The 22,495-nt window shown below is 43.4% G+C and overlaps 3 protein-coding genes across 13 annotated transcripts; 1 reads left to right on the plus strand and 2 right to left on the minus strand.

Moving 5' to 3' along the window:
• The first annotated feature begins 224 nt into the window (after window positions 1-224).
• On the plus strand, window positions 225-1,846 carry Polr2M (RNA polymerase II subunit M). Its single transcript, XM_018000450.2, has 3 exons — window positions 225-461; window positions 525-1,275; window positions 1,333-1,846. Exons 1-3 carry the CDS (start codon window positions 328-330, stop codon window positions 1,564-1,566), a joined length of 1,119 nt encoding a protein of 372 aa, XP_017855939.2. The 5' UTR covers window positions 225-327; the 3' UTR covers window positions 1,567-1,846.
• On the minus strand, window positions 1,641-18,434 carry unc79 (UNC-79 domain-containing protein). 11 transcript variants are annotated; one of them, XM_089462188.1, is made up of 28 exons: window positions 18,032-18,434; window positions 17,738-17,846; window positions 17,477-17,596; window positions 17,258-17,419; window positions 17,028-17,198; window positions 16,882-16,971; window positions 16,644-16,829; window positions 15,764-16,459; window positions 15,049-15,708; window positions 14,719-14,990; window positions 14,552-14,653; window positions 14,355-14,493; window positions 13,408-13,434; window positions 12,279-12,358; window positions 11,755-11,817; window positions 9,779-10,096; window positions 9,432-9,580; window positions 8,632-9,365; window positions 7,785-8,576; window positions 6,367-6,634; window positions 5,659-6,307; window positions 5,510-5,602; window positions 4,206-5,441; window positions 3,951-4,129; window positions 3,731-3,885; window positions 2,959-3,671; window positions 2,726-2,907; window positions 1,641-2,667 (listed from the first exon to the last, which is right to left on the minus strand). In XM_089462188.1, exons 2-28 carry the CDS (start codon window positions 17,790-17,792, stop codon window positions 1,842-1,844), a joined length of 9,117 nt encoding a protein of 3,038 aa, XP_089318314.1. In that variant the 5' UTR covers window positions 17,793-17,846; window positions 18,032-18,434; the 3' UTR covers window positions 1,641-1,841. The 11 variants fall into 11 exon arrangements, with proteins under 11 accessions (XP_089318314.1, XP_089318313.1, XP_089318312.1 ...); XM_089462187.1 differs by having other exon boundaries at window positions 2,726-2,904; window positions 13,408-13,464; window positions 18,032-18,433; XM_089462186.1 differs by having other exon boundaries at window positions 13,408-13,464; window positions 18,032-18,433.
• Window positions 18,435-19,777: 1,343 nt separating this feature from the next.
• LOC149270539 (uncharacterized) lies at window positions 19,778-20,863 on the minus strand. Its single transcript, XM_089461730.1, has 2 exons — window positions 20,505-20,863; window positions 19,778-20,444 (listed from the first exon to the last, which is right to left on the minus strand). The coding sequence occupies exons 1-2, from the start codon at window positions 20,737-20,739 to the stop codon at window positions 20,023-20,025; spliced, it is 657 nt and encodes a 218-aa protein (XP_089317856.1). The 5' UTR covers window positions 20,740-20,863; the 3' UTR covers window positions 19,778-20,022.
• Between the last annotated feature and the right edge of the window lie 1,632 nt (window positions 20,864-22,495).

Raw genomic sequence — 22,495 nt, forward strand, 5'->3', positions numbered from 1 at the left:
GTCCTTATAAAATGATTTACTTTTTGTTACCACAATAAATATTTAAAAAATGCACTCAAATATAAGAAATATTACTTTATAAATTGTTTGTAAACATTAATAAACACTTATCCTATTTGAGAAATACTTTTCACTTATTTCAGTTATTCAACAGCGCTGACTGATTTCGATATATTGCATTCGATATTTTGTTGTCGGGTTTCGGTAGTTTTCCGAAATCGATGTTAATCGAGCAGCAAGCCAACAGTAGCTTTCTCGCTCTCACGTGTTGTTGTTAGCAAATTGGAGGGAACATTAATACGGAATTATATTGCATTAAAGCAAATAATGAATGCTCCACCATTAAATCGAATTCCCGGTACGTCGCAGACAAAGGAGAAATATGTCAAAGATCTCAAAACTCTTAGATACCATGAACTGCTAGAAATGAGAGACAGGCAAACAAATATTTTGGCATCCAAGTAAGTCGTTGAAGTTGTTTCATTTGTGAGCGAAATATTAATTTGTTGTGTTGTTGGTGTTAGAAAACGATTAGAGAGTTTACCAGATAAAGGAAGACGAATACAAGAGTCCCACGAAAAGTTACTTGCTGAGATTCAACGTCGAAATGATGTCGAGGCAACTGCTAATCTACTCGGCGAGCTGAACATCGCGTCAAAAGGAAAAGTAACACTAAATAATCTAGAATGGCATGGGAAAACCTCTCCTGGAAAATCAGACGTAGCTGACCTGCTTGACAGCGACGACGAGCAAGATATAGATCCGTTACGAATTATTGCCCAGGGTACAATGCATCAGCGCCAAGTAAAAGTTCTGCCACCGCCCGCCACCCTTATCACGCCTGAAGATGTAGCTGACATAGCATCATTTAGACAAGAGCAACCGTCGGATTCATTGGATTCGAGTCAGACTAATGAGAGCGCGTCTAGTAGTTGCAGCGGGCAAGATGACAGCAAAATCATTCCAGCAGAAATTATAGAAATCGATGTTAGCAAACTAGTCGGAAATCGGCCTACTGATGCAACGTTGGAACAACATGCACTGTATCTCATAGATAAGACTGAACTGCACGCTGTAAAGGACCGTGAAAAGTTTCTGCCTTTTCGCACTACAGTATCAAATGTTCATGATCCGGATAAGGAACGTAGTCGTAAGAAAGGTAAACATTGGGAGATTACCGCTGCTACGCCTCCACTCATACAGCACAGGGAGACTCAATTAGTGCCGTTGGCTGAATCTGCCAGTCTGCAGATCGATTATATGCAGAAAATCAAGGTAAATGCATAAATGCTTATATAATTGCTTATATATAACCGTACGCATCCCTTAAAGAATCTACGCATACAACAGGCTGAAGAACGCCTGGCTAGGCAAGCGCCTCTGAAGGGCATACGTTTACCCGACGATGCAGTGCTGAAGACAAAAGCGTCATTTAATAGCTATCGTGATCCACAGGCTCATTATCTTATAGAAGGCAGACAACAGGCTAGAGAAGAGAACGAAGTGCTTGATCCAACAATAACTGAGAAAGCCACAGGTGGCATAAGTTACTCAGTTTACAAGTGAGGTTAGATGATTAACAATCAACAGTTCAACTGAACTACTGTATTATAAGCTATAGCGCAGATTAAGCTTGTAAATTGAAGTAATCATGTGTTTTAAACAGTTTATTCGGAGTAAAGTGTAATAAGTAATATGTACGAAGTAAAGTGTAAGAGTAAAGTGTAATAATATCTACGAAACGACTTTTCTGTTTTCTAGCGCAGCATTGGATATACATAGTATCTATGACATTTCCTAACATTAATGTTGAATAAATAGCTATTCGTATGGCCTTAAGTTCAAATGGAGTAAAACTGTGTGGCTGTCGAGGCCTGAAGCTCTATTTGGCCCATTTTAAATTGCAAGTGCTGCAACCATTTGAGCAGCGCTTCTGATTTGTGGGTCTGTTGCTCCTCAAAGTCGGGCGCATAGTCCCGTACGTTCTGCAGCCGGACATGTAGCGTGTCCGATAGTTGTGTTTGCGACGAAAGCACAGTGCTCCACATGGGCAGCAGCTTGCTCAGCACCGTAGAGTTTGTCTCCTTCAGGGCCTCCAGCAAGCTCAGAAAGTGCAAGTTAACCATTTCCGAAAGCTTTGAGTTGGTGCTTTGGGTTTGGAAGTCAACGCTGGCCTGTGCGTGCAGCTCCTTGTTGGGCGGCTTGGCATGCGACACCAGCTGCAATATGCTTGGCGTCACCTTGGTCCAAAATTCAAAGAGTACACCGAGCGTACTGCCCTCGGCATTGCTGTTGGTGTTGTGAGCCATCTGCTCCAGATAAACGGTCCACAATTGGCAGAGGGTAAACGCATGGAACAGCGAGGACATGTGCAACACCGATGTCTTGGACTGCTCGGCGAAGCCCGCGAAGATCACTTGAATGTGATCGGCTATGTGACAGGATGCTTCCTGGGGCACAGGCTGCGAGTATGTGACTCCTTGATGTTGGTAATGAACACTAGCTGCCGGCGGCTGGCCCTGTCCAGGTGCCACATTCGGCGGCAGAACTGGAGGCAGTGTGTGCGTTTCCTGGCGGCGCTGCATCAACGCCATGTGCGTAAGCGAGCCCAGCAACAGCCACGAGAGCAGCCGCATGTGACCCACACATTCCGTAAACTCCTTGGGACTGCAAATGTTTTAATCGGTTATTCGATTATGCTGTAAAATTATGTATAATGACTTACCCCTGCTGCAATGAAGACGGAGCATTGTTTAGCCACGGCAGATAGCGGGAGACCGCCTTGTTGTCCCGGGAGTTGCCCCTGGACATCTCAAGTGCCAGGTACTGTGCCACTGCGCCCTTAAGCACGCCGCCCAGGGTGTCCTCGCCCAGGCCATTGCTTGTCTGGCCGTTCTTAAAATTCTGCTAGAGCAAAAGGTATAAGCGATTGTGATAGCGATATGTGGAAAGAGCTACCTTAATCTTGCTGAGCGTATGGAAATCTGCCAGAAAATCGATAACATCGTTGATGTACTGCCTCAAGCAGTCGGCTGCATTTGTGGTCAGCACGGGCGCGGCGTCTGGTAGACCGGGCAAGGCACCTGGTGGTAAGGTGCCGCCCGCATCGAGTAGTACGAAGCCGATGATCATCAGCAGATTGTGATCGGGTATGTTCGACTTGAACTTCAGCGCTTGCACAAACTCAAAGATCATTTGTCGACAGAGTAGGTTCTTGTCGCGATCCTTGTTGAAGGAGCGGGTGCTCAGCGTGCACAGGTCATAGAGAGTTTGGTATTCCAAATTGGTGTGCTGCACACAGTAGGCCATAATCTTGGAATACGGGTCGAGCAGGGTTTTGGGCACACAGTTCAAGCGCAATGTGGCCACAATCAGATCCAGCATATACTCGGCATTGCTGAGGCTGGGCATGATGACAATCACCTGACGCAGCAACGACTCCACGGCCTGCATGGCCTGCGACCAAACAGCCAGGCCGACTCCTGCCTCGACGGGCACACACTGCAGATACTCGGCCATGTTTCGGAAGATGATGGGCAGCTGATCGATGGGCAGGGCCTTCTTCGAGGTTAAAGAGTCGCAGACCATATAAATCGGACTGGTGGCATTTAGATCCTGGAAGTCCTGCAACGCTTTGGCAATGCTGCGGAAATGGTTATGCCGTATCTTGACTGCAAACCGAACGGGATACTGAAGATGTGTGGTCCATTAGAATATGCTGTCTACTTACTTTTCATTTGGGTCTGGAACACCTGCAGAAAGATTCCATTGGGCGCCAGCTGATGCAGAACGCAGCGGATGAATTGCAGTGCCACGGCCTGGGCGCTGCTCGCCAAGGGCAGCCCGTTCTCGCCTTGCCAGGAGTGGGTGCCACTCAGACAGATTCTACAACGGATCACAATGCAATGGATGACAATGCAAGGAAAGTTATTTCGATTGACTACACTCACCGTGATGTCATGGTCAGCACCTCGGGCAGGAATGGCGCTGCTATCGCTGGCTCTCGGTGAATGAAGGTGCCCAGGATTACGATGAATATGCCAATCTCTTCGTCCGTGTACTCCTCGATGACAGCACCGCAATCGGAGCAGCGGTCCACAATAGTATAGTTACCAACGCGTCGCGAGCTCTGTCGGGAAATAGAAGAGGACATATTAATTATGAATTTATGATCAACTTGAATATGCAGTACAAGATTTACTTACCCCTCGCTGGGCTTGGGCCGTTGAATGCGCCGTATGTCCATTCGCAGCTTCGGGCGAATCTTCGCCCTCTTCGTCGTGCTCCTCGGTTGGCTGGATAGGCGGCGGTGGTGGCCAGGAGCCGGCAAAGCGCGAGCGTATGTCCGGTATGGCATTGGTGTCCACATTGAAGGGCGCCAGCTTTTGCCTGGGTCGTTTAACGCTATTCGAGGTGGTCGATGTCCCAGTGGCCTGTGGCTGGCGTTCACTGGGCTGCTGCTTTAGATCTTGTGTGACGTTTTTCAGAATGGATGTGTGCAGATCTTGATGGGTATGGGACTGCGGCAGGTGTGGGGGCGGCGCCACTGGAGTTGCAACTGGTGCATTGGGGTTGGGCGGTGACTCGAGAGCCACCTGCTTTATGAGTCGCCGGGGGGAGTTGTTGCGACTGCTGTGGGTCACATCGTCCTTGGTGCTTTCCGACACGTCTAGGCTGTCCTGCTTGAGGTGACTTATGTCCGGCAGGTTGAGTCCATCTCGCATGCGCTCCACCAATGTGGCAACCGTATCCTGTGTGCCAATGGGCAGCAGTCGCTCAGGCGTTGGGATCTCCAATGCTGCAATATTCTTGGAAGGTGGCAATAGACTCGCATCCAGCTCGTCACATGGATTGGGCATTACGCTCATCTTTGACAGTGGCGAGTCCGGGGAACCATATGGCTTGTCGGTGCGCTTCAGTGACTTCGTCTGCGACTTCTTCTGACGGGAGTCATCGACAGACGAGCTGGATGTGGCGGCGCTGCACTCCACGATGGTTTTGTGGCGTCCAATAGACTTGGCAATGTTGGAGGCCAGAGTGGCAGTGGCCCCGTTTGTGGAGCGATTGCCGTTGCCAGTGGTGCTGCTGCTGGTGCTGGGCTTGCTGCCACTGGATGCGGGCACGTCCTGCAGGGCGCCCAGCGCTTTCAGGTGATTGGTGGCGATGGCTGCAAACATTTTGGACGTCGAGGCAGCTGCATTCTCCAACGACTTGTTGCGCACGGTAACCGCACGATGCACATCCACGGGCGGGCTGACAATGGCTGTCTCCGTCGTCTCGGATCCGACTAGAGGCGTTACAATCATGCGAACACCCTCCTGGAGGCTGTGGCGCGTGTGGGTGGTTACCACGGTGGTGCTAACGGACTCGTTGGTCTTTATCTTCGTTGAGTACGTGTCTCCGGTTTTGGTGGTAATCATGGACTTGGGCGCTTTGGATTTCTAAATTTATAAAAATTAAATAAGTTAGAAAACAGACGAATCGAAGAAAATAGAGATAATGGTTTTACCTCATCGGAATATTCAATTGCACGGCGATTCCTCAGTGACTCCATTTTTGTGGGCAGCATATCGTCAAAGTGCATGGCATCATCAAAGGAGCCCTGGAAAAGACAGAAAATTAGTCTGGAGCCAGGGCAGTCTTAGTAATTAGATCTACCGGCGCACTGCTGCCATGCAGTGTGCTGTCCGAGAGATCACTCTCGGGTATGGCCACCAGTTCAGATTCAGTTTCATCCGCATCCAAGCTGGAGTCGTTGTACTTGCGGAAGGCGTGCTGCAGTTTGGGCGTGAAGGCGACGTTTTGGCCCTTGCTTTTGGAAGCGGCGCTAGTGCCTTCAGATGGGAACATGGGACTGGCCGGAGGACTTGCCTCTTTGTCATCGGGATCTGTGCCCAAAGAGGGCTGGCTAACGTCACGGGAACGGGCTGCACCGCCAACGCTTGTCTGTATATCCAGTATGGTGGTGGTGGGGATGCGTCGGCACTGGTGGAAGTGACCGCGCAGGCTGTTCATGATCATGCGAATGGCCGAGATGACATATCCACTGAGCGGTGGTTGTGTATAGGAGTACTTGTAGAGCACGACCAGCAGGGTGAAGAGCCAATTGCGACGCGGATACTGCTCCAGATACCACAGAGAGTAGTTGAAGACAATATTCTGATACGATTCGCCCGAAGTGCTTGTCGGATTGGGTGCATACAAAATGATCTGCATGACGGACGGCAGCATGAGTCCTCCAATCAAATGATTCTGATCCAAGACTTGCGGCAAGTTGGCCAGAAATGCATTGAATACGGCTGAAACCCTGCAAAGATGAACGAATTTTAGTATCTCTTATCGTAGTCAATTACGCCCTTAAATTACCGTAGCGACTCGGGCGTGGTGTGGAAGGTCTTGTCGATTTGATTATGGCCTAGAAGCAGGAACAAATGCTTCAACACAATGTTCTGTGTCCTGGTCATGGGCTTGTCCTCGGATGGAAAGGCCTGATCTGTGCGGGACATGAACTGCATCAGCATAAAGACCAGCAAATGAATTGTCTCCCGATCCGATTCCTCTAGCTCCGTAATGCGGCTAAGCAATCCAATCAGATTATCATCGTTGAGTCCTCCTAGCGAGTGGATATGACCATCTAATTGGAATGTAATAAAACAATTTATTAATGATGAAATTAATGAAATTCTCAATTGGAGAAGAAGAAAGTAAACATCGATTTCGAATAGATTTTTATATCTATTTTTGTTTGTTTTTTGTTTTAATTTTTTGTTTTTTGTTTTTTTAGTACACCCACATGCCAATTGCACAATAAGATTGAAATTCAGTTATATAGTGTGGATGATTATATATGTATATGTACACACACAAATGTATTTTGAGCAGGACCCAATTCGAATTTGGTTCTCTTATTGGCTGCTCTTGTGTCTCGAGTAGAAGTTGGAGAAGTTTACAATAGTACATGAGAGAATACATACCAGTTCGGAAGGGTACACTTAAAATGAGTTTGTTTTGTGAGAAACCATGTAATAGACATTTATCAACACTGATTTGCTAAAAGCAAAATTTACATTTAACGATTAAACACACAGCGCACACATTCAAAATTAAAGCATTAAAAAAAAAAAAAAATGACAATAATAAAATTATTAAGTTAATTACTAAGATCTTCATTTTTATCAATATATACAAATGTTTTGTATTTTAAATGCTTTTAATAATATATTTATTTGTTTAGGGCTATACAAATGCTTAAAAAAAGAAATAAAAAATTAAAAAAAAATATATAAAATATATTCTCCATAGAAATGTTACAACTAATGTTCTATATACATCTTAAATATGTCTTAAATTAAATCAAAAATTATTATTATTAAAATTATATTATATATTATAAAGATTATTTCTAGAACTTGTTTTTTAAAACATTTCACAACATCTAAATTCAAAATGAAAATAATAATGATGAGACTCCTCCATTCTGAATGCAATGAAGCGAATGGAGGCTCACAGCCAAAGACCAAAAGAAAGCACGGAGAAACGTTGGCAGGCCAGCGTTTTGGATTATATCATTCACAAAGAATCTGTAAAATATTGAATCGCTTCGTGCGAAGCTTTCAGATCGTAATAAGTTAATAGCAGTTAGTCATTTCGTAGATTTTTGTGAACTATACAATGTACACTGAACATCGAGGCATCACACCATTTGCGGATGAAAATAGTAGGAAAGAGAACGGGGAAAAAGACAGCTAATGTGGCTACGTGGACACACATGCTCTACAACCTACCTGGGTTGGCGGTGCTGCTACCCGTGGTGCCAGTGGTGCTGGTACCCGGATGCGGAGCGACATCACATGTGCAATGCATGGGATAGGCCAGTGCCGAGGGGCTGGGACTGGGTGCAGCCACCGCTGGCTGTGGCGGCAGCAGATTTGGTGCCGAGGGATGCTTTTGGAAATGGGAGTGAAGGGACGTGGCAAAGCTGTGGACAGTGGTTGGTTGTGGGGCGCCTGTCGTGAAGCTCGACGTCGCCAGGCCACCCACGGTTGCCACCACTGTGGTCTGTGGTGGTGCACGCGTCTGATCAGACGACTGCTGCTGATGCTGTGTCGATGACGTCGTTGGCTGCGCTGGAGCGGCTTGCTGCAACGACTGCTGGGCAGCCTGGGTGCGCAGACGGGTCCCCGCCTCCTGCAGCGTGGGCAGTGGACTATGATGACTAGGCGGTACACAATGCACTAAATACTGATGGCTCTGACTATGAGCCGAGGCAAACGTCGCTACTTGTGCACTACTACCAGTGTGATGTGGATGGTGTTGTAATGTGTGTGGATGTGAATGTGGGTGTTGGTGTGGATGATAGGGAAAGGCCGTGTTCTGGGGGTGGGCTTGGTGTATGGGACATGGTGTTGGGGCCTTAGATCTTGTATTACTAGTTGTGGCCACACTATGACTAGCTGTATTGGTATTTTGATTGCCACTACTAGTGCCTAGGAACTGACCCAATCCGAAGCGCGAGGTCTTCCGCTTGAGTATGGGTGCCGAGACCTGGCGACTGTAGATCTTTTCCTTCTCGGGCACTGCAATGGCAAGACTGAATATCCCGAAAATCCCAGCAAAGATCTTACGGCTTACCGAACTTGGAGTCCTGACGCGGCGCCATGCTGGCTGGTGCGGACATGGTTCGCTTGTAGGGCCACTTGGTGCCAAAGGAGGCGCTTAGAGTCTTGGCCATGCTGCCGCTGGTGTCCGATTGGCTGAGGGCCTCTCTGGCCTTCAGTATTTTGGCCGAGAGCGCCTCGCTGCCATTGTCCGAGTTGCGCAGGTCGCGCAGATACGAAATGTCGCCGCACTTTTCCAGATTGATTTGCGCCTCCACGAACAGCGTATCGAAGCGATTGAGAAAGAACTCCCAGCTGAGCATCTTGCGGTCGGATAGCGAATTGTGCAGCTGATATACCGACTGCAGCACCACGGGCCGATCGACTATGAACAGATCGAATTGCGACTCCAAGCAGAAGAGCAGTGACCGTATTGCCGTATCATGTATGGTTCCGATGTACAGAGTCGCCCGCTGCGCCACATACACATTGATGTCATCCATGCTGGCGATCAGATGACAGAAGGCGGTGGCCAGTGCCGTTTGCAGGCCAACCTCTGAGCGCAGCGGTGTCGAATCCATAAAACGTGTAATCACGGTTACTCGTTCCACTGCTGTGAAGCGAACGCGCCAATCGACATCGTGAAACGCCTCCTGCACCACGCGCCAAAACACATCCGATCCCAGTGGCAGAGTGATGCAGTGCAGCAGCAGCGGCACGCATACCTGACAGATGTGCGAGTGCTCCGCATTGCACAGCTCCCACAGGCTATGGATAGGACAAGTAATTTGTGAAGAATCTCTGTTTTGAAATACTTTGAGAGCATTCACTCACTTCTTGATCAGCAAGTTCTCCTGACACCATATGAAGAAGCCGCGCTGCTCCTTCGCTGCCTTGGTCAACGCATCGCCGTGCAGCGCCATCGTCTTCAGGCATTGCAGCACATAGTAGAGTATCTCGGGCTTTTTAATTGTCGGTATTTCCTGCAAAAATATGAATAAAACATAAATAAAACATGAATACAAACACATCAAACACGATCGAAATATAAATATGTAGTTAAAAGATCTGCAGAATATTATTGACAGTCTTAATACTCTGCTGTAGCAGATCTCCGTTTCTATATCAATTAGCCTTTTTAATTAACTTGTCATTGATTACTTCACATAACGCATACGCACCGTAAGCAGCTGGTGTATGTACTGCAGTGGTTGGGGCAGCTGATCCAGCGTAAACTTGAATTTGCCCACCGATGTGTGCCAGAAGTCATCGCTGTCCTCTTCCTCCTCATCGTTCTCAGAGCCGCTGCCATTCTCGCCGCCAGCTGTGCTGCCGTTGGCTCCATTTTCGCCCATTACGGACGCCTTGGTGACGCTGACATTGGCGCTGCCCACATCCGCGTCGGACAGCGTGATGGACCGGGCCACAGCCCTGTCCGTGGGCAGAATGGAGGCCAAGTCAAGCTGCTCTGAAACTGTTTCTACAGTTGCCGTCATGATCTGCATTAGATAGCAAAGGTATGGCGATTAAAGCGAAGGCTCCCTCGCACCGTCGGGCACATCTTTACAAAGTCGGTAGTTTACATATTTACACGGTATTTTCATATTAAGTGGGTGTACGGCAGATCACATTCATCACATAGAGTACACGTGTACATAGATAAATGCAACGTCGCTTAAACTTACACATCCAATAATATTTATAATGATATACATATATCATTTGTTTTTGGTTTTGTTTAAGTAAGAATTAGTATGTTATATACATAAACGATTTACATAAAAACATGTAATAAATTGCAGGGTATTTGTGCATTAATGGTATTTTGTACAGTTGGTGGCTGTTGCTCGGTGTTGGTATAAAGGAACTGACACAGTGCTTGTACACGGAACATGCTGGTTAACATTGAGTAGAAAATTAAGTGGACCAAACTTTATTAAGAGTACGTGGAAAAGTTGTACAAATTAACGTATTATTTACATGTTAAAGAAACTAATTAAAAATTAAAAACAATTGAGATTGATTCAAAAGAAAAATGACAGTTAATTGGAAACAAATTCGTTTACATTTTTATTTCCGTTTTTGTAGTACTCTGAAATTTATATATTCACACACATACAAGATACTTTGAGACACGGGAGTAGAAAAAAATTTGACAAATATACTAGAAGAACTTTTATACATATGCCTATAAGAAGATTTACCTTTACCGAAACATCTAAAATATCGAGAAAAACTATGCTACATCAATGATAAAACTGGAAAACATCTAAATTTTTTTTTTTCCTGAATGATTCAAAAACAAAACCAGATGAACAGCGAAGCACTTTAGGCAGCCTGAAAAAATGGAAGATTCTAAAAGTTTAGAGAAAATTGTTGCCCTTAAGATTTCTTTTTCGCATCAATTTACTAATTTCAAATTTCCTGATATAGTTTAAGAATATTATGGATGATAGTGATTCCTTTAAAAAAAAGCATATTTTCTATTGTGATGAGATAATGGGTCCTAGATAAATTTAAAGCTAATTTCAACTAAACTGTTGTTGATATACCTATTTTGTCATAACTATACTATTTGAATGTATTTTATATACATATATATATATATATATATATATATATATATATATATATATATATATATATATATATATATATATATATTTTTTTTTTTTTTTTTAATGTAATTAAGCACGTAGTATATTGAAGCTTGAAAAGACAAAACATTTGATTGAAACTTATTAAAATGATCTATTAGTATAAAATAAGCCTATACACAATGCACTAAATGCATTTTTTGTCTTGCTAAATTGAAGTATGCATGTAGGTAAAAATAAAAACAAATAGGAACGTATATTTAGGAAGAATTTTGTAAAATAAAGTAAATCGAATTAACACTCTGTACAATTTATATACACTTAACATGAAAAACACATTGTGGTTGTTGTTGTTGTAGGGTAAAAACCAATTAAAATATAGGCATAGAAAATTGAAATGTACAAATATCGAATTGCATGTAGGAGTTTTGAAATAGCCAAATGATACAACTAATACTTCAATAATAATATTGTTTAGATTGATATCAATTTTGATTTTGGGTTTTTGTTTTTGTTTTGGTTTTGGTTTTGGTTTGTTTGTTAATGAATGCACAAAGTACCTCGTCTGTGGCGTGAACTTTTCTCAATTCATTACTATCAACTGAATGCCCATTTTCGTTATTCTATAAAAAATATATGAAGAAATGAAAAGTTTTGTATAATTGTCAAATGGTTTTTGGCTTTGAAAATTATAAATTCGTAATTTCTTCAATTGCATCGAAATGAGAAATACAAAACAAAAACGATAAACAAAAACTGCATTTTTGCTTGAAATCAGTATTATTTTGTTAATTATAATATATTTATAGGATTTGACAAAGTATACTCAGTGTTGCTGTTGTAATGTTTCTGAATACCTACATAAACGCAAAGGCGTTGCTGTTTTCATTTTGTTTGTCTTAATTATTAAGATTAATAATATTTAAATTATTACGCATGTTTTGTGGGATATGTGTGTGTGTGTGTGTTTGTGTGAAAACTTGAAACTTGAATATTATTCGCCATTGAAGGGTGTCAACCAAAGAACGTAAGATATAATATATAAGGTTTGCTAATACTTATCGGAATACTTCGAAATACATACGGAACAAACGTGGGGCATGTGGACGAGCACGCCGCCCACTGAGTGGGGCTCGGGTTGTGGTACGGCCACAGGCACAGGACCTTCGTAAAGAGAATATATACATAAATAATTGAGATTAGTAAGCTTCAGTATTTTCACTGAATGCGTCAGTTGCACACAACTCTGCTAGAAATGGAAACGAAATTTTAATTGAAATAGTAATTGTAATTGAAATTATTTAAATGGGCAAGATAACGCATTGCATTCACTAATTCGAGCATGCATCCATGTACATACACTAAAAGTATAATTCCTAAAAACTGTTTCCACTAATGCTCATGGTCAATATGCAAACGCTTTTTTCTGTTTTTGGAAATCCACTGATATAATCAACATGCAAGTTTTGAATTTTCCAATTTTCCAATTTTTCCATTTCCAATTGGGTTTCGCATACACACAATGTGTGTGTGTGCAGCTTAAGATCAGTTTAGTCGACTCGGATATTGCATTAATAAAATGTAGATTTCTTTGGAAGAGCATAAACTGCATACACACAGACATTCTACAATGGTAATTCCTAAAGAAATTAGTCTTTAAAATCATAGATCATCAACATATGTTTAGGGCACTGAGTGCTACACCGGGTGCGGGATTAACTGTGGACTTTAGTGTATTTATTAGTGTAGTGGAAGACGCATTTATTAGAGTGTAAAGAGCGTTTACCGAACCGAAACATAATGGAACTAAATGGAACAATCAATATTTATCTGTTTGGGAGTTCTACGTTAAAGACAATCTAATATATGTATATATGAATATGTATTTAAAAGCTTTTATGCTAAATCAAATGCTAGAAAGCGAAACAGACATTGTTGGATAGAAGAGTGTTTTGTTGTTGCTGTTGCTGTTAGAAGTGGTTTACTGTCTGCTTATAGGTGGAGTGTTTGTTGTGTATAGTCTACTCGTGTTTTCGTGTGGTATAAAATACTCAAAGTTATTTGAATTGTAACGAAATGTATGTTTAACTGATTAACAATGTTAATAATGTAATGCAAATATTTGATTATTGTTGATTTGTGTTTGGTGTGTATTTTTTTTTTTTTTTGTTTTTCTTTTTTAACAAATGATAAATTTGCTATTGGTGCATCACCTGCCATTATAATAATTTTTCCATCGTCTGAAAAGAATTGATCTAGCTTAAAGATATCTGATAATGATTGATAGATTGTAAATTTTAGTATTTAGTATTTGATGAGTAGTTGACGGTTGGTTATTGTATTAAATAGCAAGTAAATAATTCATCATATATAGACCGATTGTTTCGACAGAGCGACAAAGCGACAGTGTGTGACAGAGATAGAAAGAAGATAGACGTTGGTACGCGCGAGAAAAGTGCGTGTGTGAGCGAGACAGCGAGCGAGCGTTAGTATATACATATTTGTTTATACAGTGGACGCGTAGAATATGTTAGAGATAGAGAGAGAGAAAGATACACATATTTATGTAGATAGAGATAGCAAGATAGACATATAAGTAAAAGCCAAATAAGTTGAAAGGAAAATGTTTCTTATAGTATGATTATGGAAAGAGACTTAATAATGATCTCGTTTTTAATTGCAGCGTTCTTAGTGAAATGTGTTTCGATTTAAGAATTAGTCTCGGTCTTGTTTAGTTTTTGGTAAGTTCCATAAGCTGTTTATTATTTTATTTTCATTTTAACTGGGTCTAGGTTTTAGGGAAGTTCAAACTGTTTACTGAGCATAACAGGTGCAGGTTTCTATGTTGGTTCCAAACTTGGTTTATATGCGCTTTAAACGTGGGCTTTAGTCTAAGCAATTGTTTACAAAGACGCTTTCAAAGGCGTCATACCATTCAGTTGCCTGCATATAGTCGAGGCAATGATGTATAGTCTACATTTTTAGCTACAAGTTGAGTGGCATTTGTCTGGGATTACTTTTACGGTGGTTAGTTACGAGTATTTATAGGTTAGGTTTTGCGGGTTTGAATTAGATACAAAACTTGGAGACTTTTCGAGAGGTACTTTACAACCGAATTTCGCAAATCAACTAAAAAGCGCTCGGACAGCGTCGGGCTTACCTGCAAAGCCGCCGAGCGGGCCCAATGGGATGGGCAAAGGTGCCATGGAGAGCGAAACATCACGGGTTTTCTCCTTCTCAGACTCGGGTGGCGATTTCCGCGATGATTTCTCCTCTTCGATGATATCCTCAATAGGCACCTGAGTTTGGGCAGTTTATAAAAAATGCTTTTTGGCTATTTGAGTAAGGGCTACTTACATCGGGTGGCCTGACAGGATTCAGCGGTGCCATAAACTCCACTAGCTTAGTGGATAGCTGATGCCACATTGTGGAGGCCTCGCAGTAAGCACACTCGGCCACCTGAAACCGCAAGAGATATGATCTCGATTTATACAAATTCTAGTTAAACTCGTTAGAGCTCTCACCTTCAGTGCACACACATGACTGCTTAGACCCACCCGGGCCGCTGTCACCATGCATTTGATGAGGCGCGAGACGTTCTCGCAGACGCTGGTGTGTATGCCCATGTGCTGCTCCACGTCCTGCAGCTCCATCTGCTTCAAAAGAATGTCCAGCATGAGTATGCAACAGGTGAGATTATGCTCGGCATCCGTGGAAAATTCTGTGTGACGATTGGTGGGCGCCTCATCATCCGATATGGCCGATGTATTCCCAGAGTCATCCTCCACAACAGGCGCTGCAAACGGTTGCCAATTTCGTTAACTGGAGTTCATTAAGTGGGGACTATTACTTACAAATGGAACTGCGCCTGGGTGGGTTGGCCATTTCGGCCTTGCTCTCTTTGCACGGGGTTTTGGGCGCTTTCGCCTGCTGCTGCGTCTGCGGCTCCTTCTCTTTCTCCCGCATCAGTTCGTGCTGTATGCCGTATTTCATGATGCGCACTCCATCGCCGAACATGGCAAACAGCTGGACCAGTGGTATGAGTATTTCCAGCTTGGTCAGGATTTGTAGCCAGTGGAGCGCTTGCTGCTGCACCTTGGCTGTCGTCTTCTCGAAGCGTATGGCCACAAAGTTGTACATGGTCTTGGCATCGAAGCCCAAGGGCGACATTTCCGGATCGAGGATTTTGCTGAGGACAATTTTGAGCTCGTGTAGCTCCTTTTCGGCCACATCATTGGTAATGGCTTCCATCCAGTGCGGCATCACATAGTCCCATATCTCCGAGGTGATCACCTCGTAGGGCACCAGGCAAATCAGCCGCTGCAGTCCCTCCTTCAAGTGGCTGGTGCGCGAGGCGAGCGTCTCCCAGTGGCCTCCCACGCGAGCGTACTCCGGCGGATGGGGCAGCAGACAGGAGATAAAGACGTTGTAGTGTATGCGGCAAATCTCCTTTAACCAGTTGCACACGTGATCTATTTTGAGCTTCTCTATGGTGCTCTCCACCTGTCCAGCAGCTGGAAGTGAAACGTTAAGCTTTGTGTGGGCTGAATCGCAACCTGCTCGACTCACCATCGTAGGAGTAGGCCGTGACATGAAACCAGTGAAAGAGCATGCTAAGAATGCGTCCCAGCACCTCGACAGGGGTATCGGCGGTGGGTGTGCAGCGGCCCACCAGTAGCCAAATGCCATAGCGGCCGAGCCTCTGGCGTTCCTCGAGCGAAATGTTGTCGGGCGTGGTCGCACTGCCATTCTTCTTGACGTCCATCAAGGACTCCTTGCCCGGCTCAAAGTTCAGCGGCTTGGCCTCGCGCAGCAGACTGACCACGGACTCGACCATGTGCATTTGCATCTCGGGATCCATCTGCCAGGCTGGCTGCAGGCTGCGATGCACCACGTGGTCCCCACCACGGCGAGAGTTGTGACGGTTGCTGTGACACTGGGCGCAATAGCGGATGGGATGATTGCCATTGAAGCTGGCGCACTCGGTCGAAAAGCAGATGGAGAAGGCGGACTTCTCGTTGGAGCGACAGTTCTTGTTCTCGCACACCATCGACACCTGCTGCATGGGATGCAGTATATCGCCAAACTCCAGGTTCGTGTGCTCCCGATGTATCTCGTTCGCGCACTCAATGCACAGATACAATGGCGGCGGACAGTCCTGGGCATAGGTGATGCTAATGCTGTGATCATAGCAAACTTTGGCTGCCTCAGCATTGCCAGCATTGGGGCAATGTTCGCGTTGGCAGGTGAATGGAACTAGGTCATCTGCACAATTGGAGGGAGTCGAGAAAATATTTATTAAATATAATAGATAGGCAGGGGAGCCCAGCTGGGAAAATTACTTAAGAGAATGCTGAAAAACAAACTTAATCATTGATGAGGATACAACTTATTTCGCATTCAGCTTTATGATTTTTCCACGACCTGAATATTTTCATACTCTACTCACTGGTAAGCTTAGAGAGCAGAACTTTGCGATCAAAAAGATTGGGATCAAACGCAGGCCAGTAGTAGAAGAGCAGCTTGGCCGCAGAAGAACGGGAGACAGCCGTGCCATAAGCCACCACACAGAGTATATCCTTGACGACATTATGCTTCAGCGTCATCAGGCACTCCAATAGTTGACAGTGATGTGCTGGAAGATAACATTGATAATAAATACAGCAAGTAGTGCGAATGGTTTTTACCTGGGTTCTTCGAGTACTGCAATACCATCATGATGACAGAGGAGACCGATTGACAGGCTTGGCACTCCTGCTCATCGGAGCTGCGACGCGCTGTAGTTGAAGGATTATATTAGGATAAGCCATAAGGCAGCAGAAGTGAAACCTACTTATAGTAAAGGGTAGAATATAGTAGCATAATGCATTGACAATATCCTGATGCAAGGCTGGCGGCAGTACAGATATAGTAGAGCTAACTAGATAGGGTAGGTTATCAATAAGATCCTTGTCGAGGAAGGGTAATATACAGCAGAGGCACTGCAGCAAAGCTTTGCCGAAGACTGAAAATATAGTAAATGTAAATCTGAGAGGTTTTATCGGATTGGAATTGGAAGCTTACCAATCTGGCCATACTGAATGCAAGGTGCCACATCGATGAGCATGGTCAAGGCATTATAGAGATTGCCATATTCAAGATTTGGATAGGCAGACATGCGTGTAGGATCTTCGAGAGGATCGCGAATGAGCTCATGCGGAGAGGTGCGCACATCTTTGAGGACAGCTGCAAGTTAGAAAATGTTAATGATGCGATTCAATGGCATATTTGTGTGGCGCTTACTTAGTAGAGTTTGAGAAAAGTATTTGATATTGTTAGCAATATCGACGCCAGAGGGCGCAGGTAAGACATTGTGCAAGAGGCGTACATGATATTCATGGAGGGCTCTCAGTTTTGCCTGAACTGCGAATGGAAAAGTGGAAATATATATTAAAGTGAGCGCATCAGATAGGACTGTAGCTGCCAGTCCCGTAACTAATACGTCTCTATGCTATGAGTACAGGGTATCCGTATTGCAACTTGAGACTTTTGTGGCATACTTACAGGCGGCAGCGCGAGTGCCCATGTTGATGAGTTGCACCTTAAAGCTGCCAGTCATTATATCAGACAATTCCTTTGCATTGCCGAAACTGCTGCCGAGCGACTTCGCATTCTGCATGAAATGTTTCAAAATATAAATTACCAAACTGAACAAACTCTAAGCATTACGTAATCTGCACCAGTCTTTGGCTGATGCTGTAAAATGTTTCAATGACTGCTGAATTTTAAGTAATTTTCATAAATTTTACATCCTCCAATTAGCTTAGAGTTGTGGCCTTCTATTTTCAATGTACTCACCTCGAAATTAGCTAGTTTTTTCAATAAATTTGCAATTTTTTACGGGTTGACGAAATACCTTGACCACAAAGAAAAATCTCTATAACTAAACTGAGTTCTGTATGTGTTCGCTGATTGGGTGTGCTATGTGTGCTGTGTGCTGTGTGTGTGTGTGTGTAAGTGTGAGTTAATGTGTGTATCTGTGCAAGAATTTTGCTGTGTCAGATGCTGAACTGCTTATTGACCGAGTTTCTCCCACTTGTCCCACACATCACGCAGACTTTTGCTCTATCGTTTGGCTTATATGTTATTTCTTATATTATTTAGTCACAGATATCGATTTCGATTAATTAAATCGTTTTAGTTGTATTTGAATTATATTCATAGCCGGAATATGCCGTGGAGTGAGCACTGACCCACTTTTACTCCTGCTGATTAAGACTCACCCCGAAAGTGGCCCGAAAAACCAGCTGAAACCGGAACATGCGCATTTCGAATGTTTACTTCGCATTTTGCAGTTGACGCGGCTTTCCCGCTTTTCCGACTTGACGGTCCGATACAACAAGTGTTTGTTTTGGTCGGCTCTCATGTAAATATTTACTGCCGTCCTTATCAGTTGGTGCCGAGTCGAGTTTGCGCAGTTGCTGCGTTCTGTTTGTAAATAATTTCCAGCTGTTTGTCCAAAATGCAACAAGTTTCTGCTTTGGAGACTCTCCAAGTAGTACATATACATATGATATTATTGTAGACTTTGTGTATTTTGTTCTTAGCCCTGAGCAAAAGTCCCATAAAAAACAGTGATTTACTCTTAGTTCAAGTTCCCTATGAATGTTTTGATTATCTATGCATTTTTTAGATCTATGACTTTTGTTATAATCTACTCCAATGCAGGGAAAAATATTAGCAAAAAGCATATTTCAATACTAGAGACTTGCTAAGTATTTCCTCCAAATATTTCCTCAAAGTATTTCCCGAAAGCCTATAATGCTTCTCACATTACTTTACTGCACTGCACGATTGACCTCCACCAGGTCTGGGCGACTGAAGAAATGCTGCAGCTTCTCACCTTTATATAGGGCTACTTTCACTCAAATTCTAATGGGCGCTCAAAGAGCGCCAGGTAGAGCTCAAGGGCCTCAAGTGACCAATGGGAGCACTCTCTGCTGCTGCAAGCATTCTAACTTCGGTTTACTCAACTATAAATACCAAATGAATAATGCTGCATATATATAGACAATTTAAATGATCTTATGTAGTTTCTCTTTTGTTAGGCAGACAGACAGAGAGACAGTTGAGCTCAAATCTTCAGTGTGTGTGATTTAAAATACTGTCTCTCAATATTAGAACACATATACTTATAATTCGAGTAGATAATGAATTATTAAAAAATACTTCACTCATATGTCTTTCTATGAGTAGTATTTCAATTTAATGTTAAATAAAAGATGATGCGCCTTTTGACATTCTATGTAAATTATATAGTTAATCAATGAGAGTTAACAATTTAACACATGCGCAAAATGTTCCGTTGAGACCGAAGGGAGTCGCATTTTAGGGCTTCTTTTGGGGTTGCCGAAGACTTTCGTCTGGTTTATGCAGCACCTTTTAACCTGGAGCCGGTAAGTGCCCAAAAAAGGGGCGAAATTAGAACCGGCAGACACTTTAACGACAGATTTAACTGAACTTTGTGAACTGACCAAGCCAAGTTGGAATCGTTTTACAATTGTTGGGGGTTGTATGAGTAGTTAAATGGAATTAAACAATGTGTTGGATTTTTTCTTAATATGCTTTATTCAGCATTTGGGTTTCAAGTTAAAGCTGAACTGCAGAAGAACTAATGTATTTAATGTGTGTGTGGTGGGTGGGTGTATGTATGTGTACTACGGTGTGTGTCTGTGTATATATGTATATGCTTCGATTCCTCAAAATGTATGGTGAGTGGGTGGCAGAAGGCTGGCAGGCTCTTACAAACTGGATAACAGAAAATTTAAATAGATTACAGCTATAACCTATTAATCGGTCTCCTCGTTCGAGGCATTCAAAACATCATCGGAAATAGCGAGCATTTGTACTTCCTCGAGAATCTCCGGAATGCAGTTTAAATGATTATCCGCTGTTTTTTCTGGCTCAGTAATATCTGTAGTCTCGGGCAACGGTTCTGCCGACGGTATCATGGGCCCGTCTTCGGCCTGGATTGGATCAGACTGCTGCTCCTGCGGTATCTGAGGTGATTCTGGCGCATTTTGATCCATTGCCGGTTTCTCTTCCTGCCGATTGGCCGCCTTCTGGCGGTGGAAAAGCTGTTTCCAATAGCCAGATATGGATGTCTTAATTGTGGGCTTTACGTTTGGCACCGGCTTGTCGGTAGCCTCCTCCACGGCCGGGCTGACAGTGCTGGAAGCGGACACGTCAGGCTCTGTGAACTGCACAGTGCCTGGGAAATAAAAAATATATTTAAGTAGGGCTGCAATAGATTAAAAAGTAGGATAGTTACTTTTCGTAGTTCCCTTAAGTCGAGTGAGAAAACGACTTATGCTGCCTGGCTTGACAGGGTCCTTGGCCTCGTCTTCCACGTCAATTTGATCCTCGCTGAAATCACTTGGTGTGATGGACTTCCTGCCAAGCTTAAAGAAGCGCTTCAGCGAATTGGATTTCGTTCCGGCTGTGTCGTGTTCGGCTGTTGGCATAGTTTCTGGCGCGGCAAGCGGTACATCTTGAAGGTTTGACATTGTGCAACCACTTGAATTTTTCAAATTTTTTTTTATTTACTGCTCGTTGACTTACGAAATAAAAATGAGTCTGGCTAAACAGTTAACAACAACTGCCCCAACTTTAAACCCAAGGCCTACTGAAAGTCGTTCAACAGCACTCTGTCCCCAACGAAGTCCTGCTGCTGGCATTTGAAAATTTATATGTCTGCCAATTGATTGCAGATTTAGGCACCGACCAACATGTGTTAACAACGACATCGAAACTGGTTTCAATTGATACGATTTCAATATGTTGTTTTGCGCTCTCTCTCTCTCTGTCTCCCTCTCTCTGCCGCTGGCCAATACCCCAATACCCGCTGCTCCAATGCTCCAATACCTCAATACCAATATCAATTCATTCAATATGGCACCACACAATACCTCTCGTTATACGTTAGTCCATTGTTCCAAAAGTCCCCTCCGCTTCGATCCACATCCCTTCCTGCTCTGACCGTTGGCCACCAACAAAGCCGTTTCGTGCTGCCTCTTATAAAATCAATTGAAGAAGTGGCGATTCCTGCTGTCGACACTGCACCGCTGCATCGCTTGTTATTATGGCTGTAGTACGAGTACGAACACAAGTATTGTATGTACATTAATTTATGTGGTTATATTGCTGTTGCTGCCGATGTCGAGCACCAGAACAATGGACATTCAGCGCGTAACAAAATTTTTGGTTTCACGTATGTGAAGGGTGTTGAAATTTCAACGGATTCTCCTTGTAAAATATGCAGCACGTAAATTTTATTGCATGAATCGAAGAGAGCAATATGGAGAAGGAGATAATGAGAGAGATAATTAAATTAAGGAGCAAGAAATATAAAAGAGAAGAAAGAATAAGAATGGAAATGGGAATGAGAGTGAGAATGAGAAGGAGAAGGAGAAGGAGAAGGAGAAGGAGAAGGAGAAGGAGAAGGAGAAGGAGAAGGAGAAGGAGAAGGAGAAGGAGAAGGAGAAGGAGAAGGAGAAGGAGAAGGAGAAGGAGAAGGAGAAGGAGAAGGAGAAGGAGAATGAGAATGAGAATGAGAATGAGAATGAGAATGAGAATGAGAATGAGAATGAGAATGAGAATGAGAATGAGAATGAGAATGAGAATGAGAATGAGAATGAGATTGAGAATGAGAATGAGAATGAGAATGAGAATGAGAATGAGAATGAATATGAATATGGGAGAATGAGAGCTAGAAATAAGAGAAATAAATTGAGAATAAGAATGAGAGAACGAGTCATATATAAAGAACTAATTAGGTTTTTATAAAAACAATTACTTAATTTGCATTTTATTTTCAGAAGTTATTGGATCCCTGTTTCACATATGCAAAATTTAACTTTTTAATACTGAGTGGAGTTCTAAATGTATATTAAATTCATGCAAACAGACGACTTTAACAGATCAAGCAAATATCTACTCGTACGTAAGCAAGGAAGTATCAATAAATCATATGTGCGACAGCAAAACATGGATTAATTCAAGGGATATCCGTTGCCAGGGAGCAGCTGCTGCTAGACAGCTAACGAGTTTCTCTCCCACCCCAAGGAAAGTGTGAAAATGTGAGCGAGAATGAGTTGGAGTTGCATCTAAATGGGTGCGGAGTCGGAAATGTTGTTTGTGGCATGGCGGCAAATTCATTGCCAAACACATTTGTAAATACCAAATGCCCCATAACCAGAAGCAACAGCAGTTGCAGCAGGAGAACAACAATAATATCAACACACCCCCCTGGGCTTACGCAAC

This window comes from Drosophila arizonae, chromosome 2 (genome assembly GCF_054131065.1).
Source record: "Drosophila arizonae isolate 15081-1271.41 chromosome 2, UAZ_ARI_1.0, whole genome shotgun sequence".
In the NCBI taxonomy this organism is placed as follows: domain Eukaryota; kingdom Metazoa; phylum Arthropoda; class Insecta; order Diptera; family Drosophilidae; genus Drosophila; species Drosophila arizonae.

What these genes read in the sequence shown, in the direction of transcription:
- Polr2M (XM_018000450.2), top strand. Translation starts at nt 328, where the DNA reads ATGAATGCTCCACCATTAAATCGAATTCCCGGTACGTCGCAGACAAAG. An exon ending in ACAAATATTTTGGCATCCAA is followed by an intron (nt 462 to 524) that starts GTAAGTCGTTGA and finishes TGTTGGTGTTAG; the next exon opens with AAAACGATTAGAGAGTTTAC. An exon ending in ATTATATGCAGAAAATCAAG is followed by an intron (nt 1,276 to 1,332) that starts GTAAATGCATAA and finishes CATCCCTTAAAG; the next exon opens with AATCTACGCATACAACAGGC.
- unc79 (XM_089462186.1), bottom strand. Translation starts at nt 17,792, where the DNA reads ATGACTGGCAGCTTTAAGGTGCAACTCATCAACATGGGCACTCGCGCT. An exon ending in TATTCTACCCTTTACTATAA is followed by an intron (nt 16,972 to 17,027) that starts GTAGGTTTCACT and finishes CTTCAACTACAG; the next exon opens with CGCGTCGCAGCTCCGATGAG. An exon ending in CCGTCTTCATTGCAGCAGGG is followed by an intron (nt 2,668 to 2,725) that starts GTAAGTCATTAT and finishes AAACATTTGCAG; the next exon opens with TCCCAAGGAGTTTACGGAAT.
- LOC149270539 (XM_089461730.1), bottom strand. Translation starts at nt 20,739, where the DNA reads ATGTCAAACCTTCAAGATGTACCGCTTGCCGCGCCAGAAACTATGCCA. An exon ending in ACTTAAGGGAACTACGAAAA is followed by an intron (nt 20,445 to 20,504) that starts GTAACTATCCTA and finishes TTTATTTCCCAG; the next exon opens with GCACTGTGCAGTTCACAGAG.